Raw genomic sequence first — 17,769 nt, 5'->3', positions numbered from 1 at the left:
TTATTTGGTGCTATAGAAGGTTCTATTAAGAAAGAAATGGAAGAATTTTTCAAGGTATTACTGAAAGCAGCTGAACAAAAAGAAAAAGGAAAAGTTAGTAATTTGCCTTGGAGATCTAAGCAGTAAAAGGGACATTATTAGTATTGTTATTATTATTTCACCTTCCATGGAGTGGACAAACTCATCGTGGGAGGTTCATTCAACTGACAACATATTTATCACATAGAATCTTAAAATCCTTAAACACTCCTTGCATTAACAACACATTCTGTAATGTGTTCCATTCACTGACAATTCTCCATGTAAAAAATCTACTCCTCATATCCCTCTTCACAACACATCACACTTTTACATAACATCCAGGAATGACTTCTGGTTATCCCCTCTCACCTTCTACTCTTTTTATAATCCCTTCTGGATTAATCTGATAAAATCCTCTCACTAACTTAAGTGCCTCTATCATATCACCTCTTTTCCTCCTATCCTCCAAACTCTGCAATCCGCATTTCTTCAACCTTTCTTCATAGCCAGCATTCCAAACTCCTGATATTGTCTTAGTCAGTCGTTTCTGGGTCCTCTCCAATGTCTCCACATCACATTGAAAACCAGGTGACCAGATCTGAGCACAATAGTCCAAGTGTGTGATCTGACCAGTGCCTTATACAGTGGCATAATCACTTCCTTATCCTTACACATCAGAGTACTTCTTATCATAGCAGCACTGCAATATGCAGCCTTTGCAACACTAGCAATATGCCCTCTAAACTTCAGTCTACTGTCAACCATCACACCCAAATCTCTAATCTCATTCACTTCCTGCAGTATCAGAAATATTATTATTATTATTGTTATTATTATTATTATTTGACATCTCCAGGTAGTCCAAAGACTATCGAGGGAGGGCACCTACTCTACAACTCTGTCTCCACCACTCACCACCGCCACCATTCACCAACTGATCGCAACTACACCAATGCCATCTACCAACGACCACCACCACCACCACCAGTATTTCCACAGACAATCACAAATATCCATGCCCATGGCAGGATTCGAACCTGCAGCCTTTTGGCTGGAAAGTGGATGCGCTAACTACTCGGTCAGCCAGGCTGGCAAAAACAACATATTTATATTTTGTTATCTATATTATCTATATTTTCTCAAAATATAGAAATATTTTGAAAAATATGGATAAAAGAGCAAAGCTTAGCTAATAATAATGGTAAGTATACCTGGTGACTTCTGTTCAGGAGATGGACTAACCATTACTAACAACATGTTCCAACATAAAGATGTGCACAGTTTTGCATGGAGAGATGAAACAAAAAGAAAGTCGAGTCTCATTAACTATGTTATTGTTGATAGCAATATCTTCATGCTAGTTAATGACACAAGCGTACACAGAAAATTTGAAATAGGAAGTGATTACCAGTTAGTGTCAAGCAGGTTAAACTTGAATATCATACTGAAATGAATGTGTAAGAAAGTTTTCAAAAGAATCAAGAGTTATAGCTTTCAGAGGTGAATTATGGAGATGAATATTATTCAAGAATAAATACAAGATTTTGAAACAGTAAGCAAACCTTGGAGATTCAATGCTGAAGAAAACATTTGACTGATTCATCCAGAGAGGAATTTGGTGAGGTTGTCTACAAGAGTGACAATCCAGAACTACATGGTAGACTCAGAAAGTTAAAGAGACAGTCAAGGAAAAGAAGAAAGTGTATTGAAAGTTCCTGGCAAGTAAGTTGGAACTCTGAGTGAATACAGAGAAAAATGCAATCACAGCAATGTGTAAAACTAGCTAAACAAAAGTCATGGGAAGACTTGTAATAAGTAAGAAAACAAAAATAAATATCAGGAATATGGGAAATGATTCCAGAGGAAAGTGTACTGTAAAATGAATCAGTGATTATAAAGATGATATGCAAACTAAAATAAATATATTCTAGATGTCTGGAATAGTTAGTTTGAAAAACTGCTAAAGGAACAAGCAGTGACAGTATGGTATGGTAGTAAAAAGTATTTAAGAGAAACAATCAGGTCTACCTATCAGTATTTGAAGTAAAAAAAAACCCATCAAAAGCATGATTGTGAAAGGAACCTTCGGTAGACAATATGCTAAAATAAGGAGGTATAAACATTTTAAAGTGGCTGTATTGCACAAGGCCTGGTCAGAAGGTCAAATTGCAGATGACTAGAAGAGCTCTCATAGCACCCATCTATAAAAAGTAAAATAAAGCTGAATATGAAAATTACAGAGGAATTTTCCTACTGAGTAGTCCTGTTAAGTTTATCCAAGCATACTTAAGAAAATGCTAAGAAAAATTGTCAAAAAGAAACTTAGAGAAGAACAAGCTGGGTTTTCCTGTAAATAGAGGTTGTCAGAACCATATTTTCAGTTTAAACTCGTGAGAATATAACAAGGATCTGTATTAATGTTCTATAGATCCAGAAAAGGCATTTGACAAGGTGTCTTGAAAAAATCTTTTCAAACTGCTACAGAAAAGTGCAAATGGGGACATTATGTCAAGCAAGGCATTGTCTATTTTTGAATTGTAAGTCAGCAGTCAGAATTGAAGGAAGTACAAGATGTCTTGCACTTGATTTAATGTTAAATCAGGTGTGAGACAAGGATGCACATTATCTCCACTGTTATCCACATCATCTATGTGGATCACATTATAGAGAGTGGCATTACACCTGATATCAAAATTGAAGATGTTAATCTCAGCATTTTATGCAGATAATGTTGTTGTTATTATTATTATTATTATTATGGGCTGCTCCATAGTCCTTAGACTCATCAAGGGAGGCCTTAAACATCATGCCAAGCACTATCTAATATCTGTGCAGTATCTAGCATACTTTGCTTTGAACTCATTCACAAACATCTGCAACAAATTCTGACAACCTATTCCACACATTCACCACTCTTCAAGAAAAAAATCTAGCTATAACACCCTTGCTCAGTTTCCAAGGCTGGCTACCTAGCTCTACCACCACAAAAACTTGTTCTGAAAAATTTCTTCTCTATTAATCTTCTAAAAACTTCTTCAGTAATTTGTATCTCACAATCATATCATCCTCTTTCTGCCTGTCAACCAATTTTTGTAACTCACAAATCTTCAACCTGTCCTCATAAACATCATTCCACAGACCTGCTATCATCTTGGTCACTTGCCTCTGGATCCTCTCCACCTCCTTCTCATTGCCAAGAAACTCATGTGACAAGATCTGGATGCAAGAATCAAGATGGGTTCTTACCAAGGCTTGATAAAGAGATATAATAACCTGCTTGTCTCTGCTCATCAGAATATTCTTCAGTAACCATGTAATCATCTGATGTGCTGCTTTAGCCACTTTTGCAATGTGCCCTCTAAACTATAACTCCCTATCCACTAGCAAACCCCAAATTTCTGGCTTCATCAGTTTCCTAGGGTACATTCCATCAATGTGGTATACAGCTGGCAATCTTATCACACCAAAATGCATAACCATACACTTTGCTACATTAAATTGACATCCATTCTCCTTTATTCAGACTGCCATTCTATCCAAATCATCCTGCTAAATTTTAACATCATCTGTATTAACTATTGCTCTACCCAATTTTGCATCATCGGCAAACAACTGAATAGTTGTTTGCTCTACTATTTTTATTCTCCTAAATAAATCCAGTACAAGTCTGCAGGATTCCCTAACTAAAGTGAATAACTACTGTAATAAATTTGGTAGGAAAATCAGTAATAAAAAGACAATTATGAAAATAGGCAGGAACACTGAAATATCAACTGCATCCTGAATGGAGAACCTATAGAACAAGTAAAGCATTTCAGCTTTTAAGATGTAATTTTTAATGAAGATGGGAATATAATAAGGAGCAAATTGAATACAAAAACAGACAAGAGAATTAGCAAGGCTAGTATGGTAGGAAGTCAACTGAATAAGTTTAAATGGTATAACACAGGATTTAGTCTAAACACTGTATAGTAGACAGTGTTTAAATTTTAACTTAAGTATCTGAAAGCTGGATTATAAATAAAACACTTGATCAAAGACACTGGGGACCACAGATACAAAAACTCTGAGAAACATAAAGGGAGAGAACAAATGGCATTAATGGCAGAATCATCTTACCAATTAGAATATCGGGAAAGAAATTAGCATTGTTGGCATTCAGGAATGTACAGTCAGAGGAAATCTTAGGTAGTATGGCCATTTAAACAGAACCGGGGGAAATAGGTTAACATAACAAGTGTTTTTGCCAGGATGGAAGGAAAAACACCAAGGTATAGATGGACTAATACATGAAGAAGTGCCTTAGAGGACCAAAATATGAGATGTGACAATAGCATCCTGATAGATAACAGATTAATCTGGAGGAAAATTGTTGATAGGAAATTAGCAATGATGTGATCTTTTCACACATTGCTATCACTGTATATCTTTACCCCCACCCCCTGAAGTTACATAGCACGAATTTTATGATGATGATGATGTTTCAAACTATGATAAAGAGACAACAGTTTCAATTTCCATTCATTTAATCTACGTAACATTTGTCATGTAAATTATAATTACATGATACAGGAAGTATTTACATACTATCCTTCAATGGGACGAGCACAATCTTGTCATGTTCAATGCTAGCAAAACACAATCTTGCCTTATCTTCAGCAAAAAGAGTTCCCAGCTCACCTACCCTTACCCTTAAGTAACACACAAATTGTCGAACAAGATCATATCTCTTTCCTTGGACTAATGTTTACTTCCAGTCTTTCCTGATATAAACACATCACATTAACAGCCTCCTCAGCATCCAAGAAACTTGGAATTCCATTCTGTTTAAGAGCCTATTTTACACCAAACCAACTCTTAACTATATATAAATCCTAAATCCACCCATGTTTAAAATACTGCTCACATGTTTGGGGTGGTGCACCTAAAACTTCTCTTAAAATCCTTGATGCCATCCAGAGGCGAGCAATCAAGCTCATGGATTATCCCTCTCTCACAGATTCATTTCAACCTCTATCCCACAGTTGCAGTGTTTCAGCATTGTGTCTATTCTACAGATGCTTCCAGTCACTGATCCAGTGAATTGGCAACATCATTCCTCCACTTTCTGTTGCATCTGTTAATACAAGAGCAACAGCTGCCCAGCATCCCTTTACTATGCAACTGCAAACACACTGAACCTGCTTCTATTCTTCTCCTTTTATTCCATCTGCCTCTGTCCTTTTGTCCCTTTTATTCCATCCATCTCTGTCCTTTTGTTCCTTTTATTCCATCCACCTCTGTCCTTTTGTCCCTTTTATTCCATCTGTCCTCTTGAACAGCCTTCCTCACAAAGTATTCCCAAACAGCTACAACCTGCAATTAAAAACAAAGAAAAAAAACATCAATAATCTTCTCTTTCAGTCCTCATCTACACTCCACACATGGTACTGATGTATTTACAGTTCCTACAAACTCTCATGTATGGGATCAATAAGAAAAAAAAAACATGTGAGCAGTATTAAAACCTGCTTTATCCACATTATTTTTATACATGCACACACACATACTGAGTGGTCAATTTATTAGGTATCGATTCACTTAATAGCAAATGGCACTCCCTTTAGTTGTTAAAACAGTTATAATTTATCAGAGTATGAACTCTATGTGGTGCTGAAAAAAATCAATATGGATTCAGTCCTGTGCAAACTTGATAACACTCTGTCATGTCAGTTACATCATATTGGAATGCAGTACATCCACTGTCATGAACAGATCATTCAATCTTGTTCCAAAGATGTGCTCAACTGGGTTGAGATTCAGTGACAGACAACAGTGGTATATTGATTTAAATAAGTAAATTTTATTAACATCCACATGATATAGGATTTGATTTTTAAAGTATATTTCAGATTTATAAGTGGAAAAAATGGAAAATATTCTCAGTGTTTTAGGTCATGTCATGTCAGATCATGACATGATTTCAAATTATTCAGAATTACTAAAACTGCATCATAAATAAAATCTAGGTATCTAAAACAAATTTATTAGCATTCTTTATGGAAATAATGCTATTAACAAATCTATATTCATAAATACTTACTTGTCTTCCAATATGATATGGATAATATCCAGTCATGAAAGCTGCTCTAGATCTAAATATAAATAATCAGATTTTAAAAGAAATATACATATTAGACATATACATTCAGACAGTTAACATATTATTATTATTATTTTCCTGACCCCCACATGGAATCGCAAGACTCTGCCAGATGTCAACACACACTAGTGAACACAAAGTCTATCATACCACTCCTTAAAATCATCCACAGTCTGCATGTTCACCACCCTCTCAGGCAATGCATTCCATACTCCTACCACTCTCCATGCAAAAAACTTACTTCTTATCTCCTTTTACTCACCACCTCCTTTTGGAACTTCTAGGAGTAGCCTCTTGTTCCTTTCCCTCATTCTACCATATCAAAAATCTCCTCAGTGTTAATGCAATAATAACCCTTCAAAATCTTAAATGTCTCAGTCATATTCCCATTTTGCCTTCTATCTCTGCAGTCAACAGTGCTAGTTGTACAGTCCTGTCATCATTTTTGCTATCTCTCTGTATCCTCTCTAAGGTTATTTCATCCCCTTCAAATCCTGGTGACTAGGTCTGAACACACCAATCCAGATGTGGTCTGATCATAGCTTTATACAATAGGATCAGCACATTTGCTGCAATTCTCTGAGATGTCTTCACAACCTTTGCAATATATCCCTGGAACTTTAAATCTCTCCACAATCACCCCAAGATCTCTTGCTTTCTCCACTTCTTCCAGGATTACTCCACCAAGGAAGTATGAAACATCTCTTCTGTGGATCCCAAATTTTAAAACCTTAGATTTAGTTGCATTAAATTGACATCCCAATGCCTTTGCCCACACTTCCAGCTTATTTAAATCCTCTTGAAGAGCCAAAACATCAGCACTATTACTAATAACCCTCCCAAGCTTCACATCATCTGCAAACAACTGAACATCTCCTTGTAGTCTGTGACAATATCACTGACATAAAGATTGAATAGCAACCCCCCCCCCCTTCCCCATATACAACTATCTGATATCTATTCAGAGAGCTAATCACCAATCCAAAGGACGTCCTCTTAAACGATTCAACGATGACTTCTAAAGCCGGAACAGGCCATACTAGGCCTAAATCCTTGATACGTATGATGATGATGATGATGATGCAATTTAAAAATCAACTTGTCATGTGGCACCTTGTCAAATGCCTTGGACAAATCCAAAAAAATCACAGTGCATGCTTTACCTTCATCCACTGCTCTTGTTACTCTGTTGTAAAAACGTAACCGGATTAACAAACGTTAACACATTTGTTAACAAGTGTTAACAAATCTGTGCTGGCCTGCATAAATAATATTACCCTTATCTGCCCAATTCTATATATGAGTTCTTACCAATTTCTCCAAAATTTAACAACTACAGAAAAAATGCAAACAGGCTTTTAGTCTGATACCTCCATTTTACCACAACCCTTATGCAATGGTACTATCTTACCCTCCTTCCATTCTCTAGGAATCTGCTCCATTACAAGACTCATTAAACAGCCAAGTTAATGGCACAGTCAGTTCTATAGCACATTCCCTTAAAACACTTCACTTCTAACACTTCACCATTCATTATCCTTCAAGGATTAAAGCCTGTAGGATGGAACACTCTAATAAATTAGATTACTAAATAGCTCAACTATGTCATCTGCTTTGGTCACCTGATTTCTATCTCTCCATCCTGCAATATAACCCATCTACTATTATTGTTCCTCCTACTCACCACATAGCAAAAAAAAAAAAAAAACTCCTTGAGATTCTCCTTGGATTGCAGTGCTAGTCTCCTCTCATATTCTAATTTTTCTCTCCTTACAATACCTGTCACTTTCCTGGCCTGAGCCTTATATTCCTCATGCAACTGTTCTCTGCTGCTCTCTCTTTACATACCTTCCATAATCTCTTTTTCGTTTGCATTTCCCCTTTTATTCCTTTCATCATCCATTTGACTCCAAACTGCTTTATTTTCTTCACTCAAGGTATACAATTTGTCATTGCTATCAAGAATTTTTTCTTAAGTATCTCTCATGCACTAACAATCCCTCTTCCTTTAAATTCTTTCATCCAGTGTGCTGCTGCAAGCTGGTTTCTAAGTCTATGATAGTCACATTTCTTACAATTCCACATAACTTCCTTCTGTTTTGATATCTCCAAGTCAGGACTACCTGATTACTCTCACCAACAGATGGCAAGTATGCCATCTCAGTCACAATCAGATCTTCTAATGCTATGACTGAATCCAGAACTCTCGATCCTCGTGTTCCCCTCCGCTACATAAGACAAAGTCATCCAATAGTGATTCCAATAGTGATTTTACACTTGTGAAACTAATTTGCCTAAACATTTTCTGCTCATTACCATCTATATTCTCTGGTCTGTAGCAACATTGCACTAAATATCTTATCCTATAAACATCCATCTCACACATATGCTCTCATAGCCATTAGGTATTATTTCCAATGAGATTCTCCACCCTGAGAGTGCGCAATTCATCACTAATCACAGGTAACATTCCATCACCACATTTACTTTCCCTATCCTACCAAAATATGCTATACCCTTCGATTTCTATCCCTGTTAGAACATCCTCCTCAGTTAGCCAAGTTTCACTGATACCAACAACCTTTGGAGAGACTGAGTCAATCAATGCCACAAACTAATTCCTTTTATTCTTAATGCGCCTAGCATTTGTATACCAAAAAATTAGCATATTGCCAGCCTTCTTATATCCATTATTACTCCTTTTATATTCCACTTGGCTCTGTAATATAGTGTATACTCCCCTTATTTCTCAACCCACTATCTCCACATGAGGCCATCTCTGCAACATTCCACCTATGCAATTCTAGTTTCCGTAGCCCATTATCTCACTTGCCCAGAAAACAAGTCTTTAGAAATGCCTGCACTGTTCTGCATTCAAATACAATCCATCTCTTGCAGCAGCTTCCTTCCATCCTCAAATGTATTCCACGTCCACATATTCCAGATCCCTTTTCCTGCACATTATTGCTATCATCTCATTCGTCATCACTGCTCTTCTCCACTCTGCATTATCACACTGGGGCAACAACACCTTCACTATTCTTTCCTCAGACACATTTCTGCTGCACTATGTCTAACATTAACCCTTAAATCTCATGCTACATGGATATCAGCCTATGTATTACAAGAATGTGCAAGGAAACTGGCAGCTAGGAAGGTACTAAGGAAGTGAAAAGATGGATACGCACTGCATCAAAGGGGGGAGGGACTCCAAGACAGAGATAGTAAATTATATACCAAACCAGATCTGAGGAGCTGGTTAAGGTTTTGGAGAAGTTAGTCAAATGTAGAATTTAGGAATGATTGAGCAGGCATCTCTTGTTTTTGTGAAGGATAGTTCTTGCCCTAATAATTTACTCACTTTTTTAATGATAATAACACAGTCTCAAGCAATGTATTCCATTATTCACCATTCTGTATGTGAAAAAACTTGTTTCTCATTCCTCTGCTATGTAGCTTCTAGGAATGACCTCTTGTTCTCTCTCATCTTCCACCATTCTGTGAAAAACCTCTTTAACATTAATCACATAATCCCTTATCAACATTTATGCACAGTAATCCATGTGGCCTAATCAAGACCATATACAATGAAACCAGAATTTCCTTACTTCTATAAGTCAGTATCCTCAAAATCATTGCCAGAATTAACTGTACTGTCCTCACAATTTTGGCAATGTGTCCTCTAATTTATGTCATCGATCAATGTTTTCATTAAATCAAAATAAACTTGAACTTTTCTTAAATGATTTACTGTTCCAATAAACTGTGGATTATCGGATAACTGTGTCTAGATTATAAATTAAAGATACCAAGAAATTATATACTTGGTTTAATTCTTTATCCAAGTTAAGCAAGCAAGTTTGCACCTGAACTATTTTCAGGACTGAGGCAACTAGTATAAAAAAGCTAATGACTTCACATCACTTTCCTTAGTATAATACAAAGCACATCTCGTTGCCGACATGTATACTGCTATGCATTATGGGAAGGGTCACTACCCAGACCAGTTTTGACCTGGGAGCCAGACCCAGATACTTCAACCTTAGTATCACCTCTGGGTCTGGCTCCCATGATGAGACCTCAATAAAGGTCGAAACCAGTCTGGATAGTGACCCTTCCCATAATGCATAGCATTATATATGTCCACAAGGAGATGTGCTTTGCATTATGGGATACTAAGGCAAGTGATGTGGAGTCATTAGCTTTTTTTATACGAGTTGCCCAAGTCCTGAAAATAGTTCAGATGCAAACTTGTTTGCTTAACTTGGATAAAGAATTAAACCAAGTATATAATTTCTTGGTATCTTTAATTTATAGTATAACCAAGTGGAAAAACTTCCAACAACTATGTACAGATTAATTGCATTTTTGGTGAATTTTCGTTCAATGAATTACTTTTTAAAAAATATATTAATGGTCATTTATTGAACCACTTTTCAGTTAATTGTTATTTAATAAATTATTATTATTATTTTATTTATTTATTTTTGATAAACTGTCTTCTGGTTAAATATTATCTGGTGAATTGTCTTTTGATTAAATGCTATTTAGTGAATTGTGTCTTGGTTAAATGCTATTTAGCGAATTTTCTCTTGGTTAAATGCTATTTAGTGAATTGTCTTTTGATGCACTGTTTTCAGCAACTTTTCTGAATATACTCCAATACCTTTTTTTGAGGATACATATCAGGAAATGATGATCATAACAATGAATAAAACTTATGAAATTAACTCTTAACTAATTTTTGTGTACATTTTAAAGAAAAAAAAAGTGAGGTGAGAAGGAGACAGAGTAAAGAAAGAGAGAAATTATTGGCACTTACGGTGTACAGAGCGGTTGAACATAAGATTGATTAAGTATAATCCCTTCTCTTGCCAATTTCTCTAAATTTGGAGTCTTGATATCTGCATTGTTCCAACTCACATCATTCCATCCTGAAATATAAAACCGGTTAACATAAATGCAGTTACCTGACAATTATATATCAATAAAAAAAATAATAAAAATGTAAACAAGTCAGCCAAAGGGTGTTAATATTACTTACTGTTGAATCTGTTAGAATCAAAAAATTTAATATATACTGTAACATATCTTCTATCTCATATAAGAGATACTCTAGAAAAAAATATTCTGTTTTTTTTTTCCCATGTGTTTAGATATTCAATAATAAAGGATATTCAATTGTTTACAGATGATGTAAAGTTAGGAGAATGAAACTACCGTTCTCAGAAAATCCATACCATTCACTTTGTCTTTCATGCTCCCTTCTCCCTCTCACACTACCATTTTGTATCATTGATGAACAAGAAACAGAGAATTTAAAATAACACACAGTCTAAAAAATTTAACTAAACACTGAATACCAATCACAACTATCACACAGGAACACACAATCTAAAACTGCACAATCTGATAACAATGTATATAAAAATTAAATCTGTTAATCTTTTAATAATTAACCTATTAACCTCACAACTCTGATCTTCTTATACTCTCTGAGATTCATAATACAATAATTTTCTTTTTCTTTGTTTTATTTTTGTCAAGGCATTTAATAAATTACCAAATGTAAAACTACTGTCAATATTGAGTATGAAAGGGACGGATAGTTATTTAGAAACCTAGTTACAGGGATGGTTATGTATATTAAGGAAGGCAGTGAGTTGTGTATTAGGGTGAATGTTCCCTCTAAGCTATGCAGATGCAGAGAAACTGAAATATTCCCATGCACACTGAATTGTTGCCATACAGCTGCTGGCAGATGTAGTCACTTGTTTTCTATGTATATTAGAAAAAACTTCCAATGTACAGTTGTCAGGTTATGTAAAAATTTTCTACACAAAGGAGTAGGTAGCAAGTCTGTGCAGCTGTAAAAAAACCAGAGGGGAGAATTGATTGGGGTGCACCATCTCAAGAGGGAAAGGTGATAGGCAAGTTACCACAGAGTTCTGTTGGGATTTGTGTAATTTAATCTCTAGTTTGGGAAGAGATATTCAGGAAATATTGTTCATGGATGATAATAACTTGAGAAGACCCATTTCAGGAACTTCTGATGTCATATTGTTACAAGAGGATTTGAATAGTTTGGTACATAGGCTTTCAGTTTGACCAGAGATGATAGAATAAGGTGTATCATATTGGAAGACCTTCACTACAGGAGGAGGAGGAGTGAGAGGCCCAAGAGTGTTGATGTACAGAGAGATGAAGTTTATGGTACCCATTGCAGAAGTTATAAATGTTATGTAGAAAAAATTGTTGCCATAATTTCAAGGGGAAGCTGACAAGCTGAGAAAGGTGTTCCACTGCATAGGCACTAATCGGGTCACATCTGGATTTCTGCACACAGACATCGATATCTGCAGGATAAAAAAACAACAGAGAGTGCAGAGATCAGTGACTGTCTCAATACTTTAGAATGTTGATCATGAAGACAGATTAATGGAATGTGCTCAGCAAAGCTTGATACATCGGGGGGGGGGGGGGAGAAGTGCGTATTCTCACCAATTTATGTTTTAATAGCAGACATAAGTTGGTAAGAAGTGCATATCGGATAGGTATAGGTGAGATACTAATGTGGGTAAAAGACAGTGGGGAAACAAGAGGTCTCCCTTGAAAATGGTATAAGAGTCAAGTGTAAGGAAGTGAAAAGGAGATTCTTTGCATAGTGCAAGGTGAACAAGATGAATGTCTAACCAGAGAGTGGTAAATGTGCCAACATTGTATGTTTTCAAAGATAGATATGATAAGTATTATAATCTGTAAGAGTTTGGCCTGATGTAGTGTCTCTTGACTCCATGAAGGTCCTGAAATAATGCTAATACTAATTTCTATACAACACAACAAACAATTTTTGCATATGGCAAAAATGTTAACTCTGTGTACTTACTGTCCATCATAAAAGATCAAGATGGCTTCTAAGTAAACCACTTATTTATTCATATGGAGTTCCCTCCCTTTTCTTCCCCATCCCTATTGGGGCAAGTTGAGCCCCCTCATGGGGGGTTAAGTATTTATGGCTGTAGATCCATGTGTATTCAAGGGGCTGGTTTTGCCTGCTTGTGGGATGAAAAACCCCAGATAAACTGGGGAGAAAAACCCTGCTGTCCACGCCCAAGACTGGCTAACTTGGCTATTGCTGAGGAAGATCCTTAAGCTCCTCACGTTGGTGACAGGAATCGAACCTAGGACACTCCTTCCCCAGGCATATAGTTGCAAAGCACAAAGCCACTAGGCTAACTGCGCAGACAGTAAACCACTGATCTCCTTTAAGTTGCAAAATTTAGATTTTAATAGTTGCAAATGGCTTCAAAGTGAACATTATGCCTGACACTATGGATGCAAAATCCATTTCCACAGGACTACTTTTATTACCATCTAAATGCCTCTGTTGGCTATCTTTAATAGATCTCATTAAGATTTCATTTACACACTTAAATGCCTGGAGTTTCTCATTCGTCTTTCTGACCCTCCTTGATGGATTGGGGTAACCAAAATCAATTGCCATCTGCATTAAAGCTAATGGTATGACTATCTCCTCCCTTGTTTGATATAATATGATTAGGAGTATTCTATTTACTCTGAAGCCTTATTAAGTTTCATGCTTGCAATTTTTTTTTCTCAATTATTAAAATATACTTAATTCTGCTGTTGAAAATTATGGATTACCAACATCTGTTTTGGGTAAGGTAATTCCATTATATAAAGGGAATTCCAAGACAGAGGTTGCAAATTCTAGCCTTGACAGTGTCTCAGGAAAGTTAGTCAGTGCAAGAATTAAGAATTCTTGAAAAGAGGACAGGAGAGCTTTTTTTTTTTTTCATGGGGTGGGGGGGGGGGGAGTTCATGCCAAGACCTTTGCTTCACAAAAGTGAAGGGAAATATAACTTTCAATAGCATAGTGGTAGATGAGTGGAATAAAAATGCATAATAAAAGAAATGATGGATTTTGCAAAGCAGTTGAGAAGATACTGCACAGAAATCTGTGAATAAAGTGAAGCAAGATGCATTGGAAGCTGATGACTTGGATAAGAATGTGGCTGATTGAAATTGATTGAATGAAACAAAAGGAAGGTATATGAATAGTGATGTTCCACAAAGGTCTGTACTTGGTTCACTGTTGTTTAATTTGTACATTTATAATAACGGGAATTATCCAAAGAGAAATAAGTGGCTGATGTTGCACTAGGAAGGGCAATAGTAAATAAAACTATGTCAAAAGAAATTTTGCAGAATGATTTCAATAAAACAATTAGGCTACCCTTATTGCTTTAAGGTTGCAAATAAAGGTTGATAGGTGAATGTGCAAAGTGTAAGGTTATGCATTTTTGACTAATATCACTTGGCCAGCAGGCCTGGCTGGCCAAGTGGTTAGTGTATCTGCTCTCCAACCAAAAGGCTGCGGGTTTGAATCCCACCATGGGCACGGATGTTTGTCTGTGAAAATACTAGTGGTGGTTGGCGGTAGATGGCATTGGTGTAAATTATGAGGGTAGTTGCGGTTGGTGGATTGGTGGAGACGGAAAGTTGTAGAGTAGGTACCCTCCCTCAATATCCTGTGGTCCATTTGAACTCCCTGGAGGTGTTATATAATAATAATCATTACAAGGTATACCTGATGCCTCATTTCCCTGATACCTCATTTCCCTTTATGAGACTATTCATAAAGATTCTATATTATTTTCGACCATCTAATGAATGCAAGAAATTAACATAAACTGGGTTGTATATTGGCTGAAGGATTTTAATAATTGATACTATGTAAAAAACACCAACATGTTTCGCCAACCTAGCTGTCTGGCTTCATCAGGGTGTATAAAAGAGATACAAAACAACTTAAAACTGTTCGTGAAGGAATAAACCGAATATAATTGTATTTTTTACAAATACAGAAGAACATGTACATCAAATGAATGGAGAGTGTATGATATCAACTGTTGTTATGCAGAAGCAGTCTGTAATTGGCAGCGAAATTTAACTCTGGCAGGCTTAATGATCTTATGAGGATCATCCAAATATCAGCTAGAATTAAACCTTGATTTTTATTGAGGTTGCATTTAGAACGGATGACTGCTATGGTTTATTTTACATTTCAAGAGTAGAAATCTTTCTTCTAAATAGAGTATGAAGCTTTTGTCCCATTCGATGGTATGGTTTGTCCTCGAGAAATGAAGAGCTAACCCAAAGTTGTCTTGTCTGTTGTTACATCTCTGACGTGTTCTCTTTTTCTTATTTCTAAACTGCTTGAGGTCTGACCAATGTAATTTAATCCACATGAACAGGGAATGTTATTGATAGCAGCACATTTGAAGAAGGCATAACTGTCTTTCAGAGATCTTAAAATCGTTAAAGTTTTAAAGTCACTAGTATTTCATGTGGCTCGCATCACAAAAGAAGAAAAAAGATCTCAAAGATGACTTATCCCATATATCAAAAATCCTGATAGACAAAGGTTATCCAAAAAAACTGATCCATAAGATACTTTTCTGCGACCCCCCCACAACAACAATCTGAGGAAACACGTTAGAAATCTACCATTGCCATTCCTTATGCTGGGACAGTTTTCTAAAAAGATTGCTACACTCCTCAAGCCATGTGAAATATGAGTGAATAGCCATCACACAATACCAAATCATACCAGGAAAAAATGAAGCTACTTAATTATTAAACGAGTATTTAGGCGTAGGGGCTGGTTTACGTTCATGTTGAACTTTAATTGAATAACTGTCATTCCATTTATTAATTTTATGATGGAATATTATTCCATCATGAAATCTAGTTAATTGACATTTATTTCTGCTTGTCCATCTGTATGAAAAGCTTTTCATAATCTGAATTGTTTTGTCGAGGACTGACTTCAAGGAAATTTGACCCGTAACAGTTCTTCCCTTTTAAAGGTGAATGTTACCATACGCATTCAATAATGAGATCGAAACTAACATTATAATCATTACGAAACACCCATTGTTGGACCGAAAGTACGGAAACAAAGAAGGATGAATGAGAGGGAAAGTGAGAAGAGAGGGTCGAGAGTTAGAAAGTTAGAAAGATTTAATGATAGAGTGAATGTGTCGCGAGGTTCAGAAGGTGAATTGGATTGGATGAAGCAAGAAATGAAATGGATGCGGAATGAAATTAAGAGAATGCAGGTCAAAACTATTAAAATAAATCATGATGGCATGAAAGAGTTAACAAAAGATGAGCGAGTGGCGTTGTATGGCGACTCCATTATTAAAGGCTAGAGGATAAAATGCACAAGGTATGTTTTCCAGGCGGTAAAATGAGTAGAGTGATTGAGGCATTGAACATGAGGCGGGAACGAGCAAAAGAGTTAATTGTATTAATTGGAACAAATGATTTGAGAGAGAACAAAGAGCATGTCAAAATGAATGTCAGGAGACTGCTTGGAAAGATAAAGGAGAATAGTGTGACAGGAAGGGTGGTCAGTGTGTTGCCTAGGTATGATTGTGGTGAAATGAGGCGGAGAGCAAGGATTATGAATGATATTCTGGCTGAAATGTGTGAGGAGATGGGAGTACAGTTTGTTAATGTGTGGAATGAGTTTGAGGGACGAAGTGAGCTGTATGGGAGCGATGGACTGCATTTGAGTGGTTATGGTGTGAGTCGCTTGGAGAGACTGCTGCTGGAAGGTAGAGAAGTGAATAGAGAGAATGAATCAGATCAAGAGGGGAGTGATGTGGAAGAGCAGGAGAGTAAGACAGGAGAGATTGAAGGAGTGGAAATGAATGTGGAAGTGAGTGGTATGAGTATAGATAATGAGAGAATGGGTGTGCAAGAGGAGCAGGGAAACGGGGAGGCTCAGGGTGGACAGGGATACACAGCGTGAGAAAGGTGGATGCTCCAAGAGGAGGTGAGAGAATGTGTAGGCAGGAAAGTAATGGGATGATCAGGGATCAAAAGGAAACAGATGGAATTGCAAAGGGTTCTAAAATGAAGAAGCAGAAAGGGAAATGGCCCCAGTCCAGCATGGAGAGATCACATCGAGTGAGTGGTATCAGTGGAACTAGCTGTAGATCCAGAAATGAGTTGTTGTGTTTGTATACCAATGCTAGAAGTATAAGAAACAAGGCGGATGAAATGGTTGCACTAATTGCGTCTGTGCACCCAGAGATTGTCGGAATAAGTGAGACATGGTTAGATGAGGATGACATCCTGACAGGAATAGAGATGGAAAGGTATGATGTGTTTCGTGAGGATAGAAGGGGTAAAAAGGGAGGGGGAGTGCTATTGATGATAGAGAAAGAGTTATGTCCATACAAGGTAGAGATGCAAGGGGGAAATGGGGCCAGTGGTTTTGAGGCAGTATGGTGTGAGATAGAGGTGAATAGAATCAAATACTTGGTGGGATGTTGTTATAGACCTGGTAATGTGGATGGTGGTGATAGTGAAATGTATAGTCAAATAAGCCAAGCAAATAAGAAAAGGGTGATCATTATAAGTGATTTTAATTATGGCAATATAGACTGGAATGAAGAGATAGCAATTGGAAGTAAAGAAAATGAGTTTCTTGAGTTTTTGAGGGATAACTACCTCAGACAGTATGTAACAGAGGGCACAAGAGGATTAAGGGTCTTGGATTTGGTCATCTC

The 17,769-nt window shown here is 36.7% G+C and overlaps 1 protein-coding gene across 3 annotated transcripts in view; it reads right to left on the bottom strand.

Moving 5' to 3' along the window:
• The window catches only part of LOC150110511 (arylsulfatase B-like), a 318,735-nt gene that overhangs the window by 99,490 nt on the left and 201,476 nt on the right, over positions 1–17,769 (bottom strand). For all 3 annotated transcript variants that reach the window (XM_090394336.1, XM_090394327.1, XM_090394344.1), the window contains 2 exons: positions 10,986–11,097; positions 6,104–6,155 (listed from right to left, as the gene is read on the bottom strand). In XM_090394336.1, the coding sequence (XP_090250462.1) occupies positions 6,104–6,139 (36 nt within the window). In that variant the 5' untranslated portion in view covers positions 6,140–6,155; positions 10,986–11,097. The remainder of the gene's footprint in view (positions 1–6,103; positions 6,156–10,985; positions 11,098–17,769) is intronic.

The sequence above is a fragment of the Typopeltis vanoorti genome, chromosome 1 (assembly GCF_054136105.1).
Source record: "Typopeltis vanoorti isolate ZY-2024b chromosome 1, IOZ_Tvanoo_1.0, whole genome shotgun sequence".
Classification (NCBI taxonomy): domain Eukaryota; kingdom Metazoa; phylum Arthropoda; class Arachnida; order Uropygi; family Thelyphonidae; genus Typopeltis; species Typopeltis vanoorti.
Note: the sequence above shows the minus strand (reverse complement) of the source record. Positions and strands in the feature narration are given on the sequence as shown.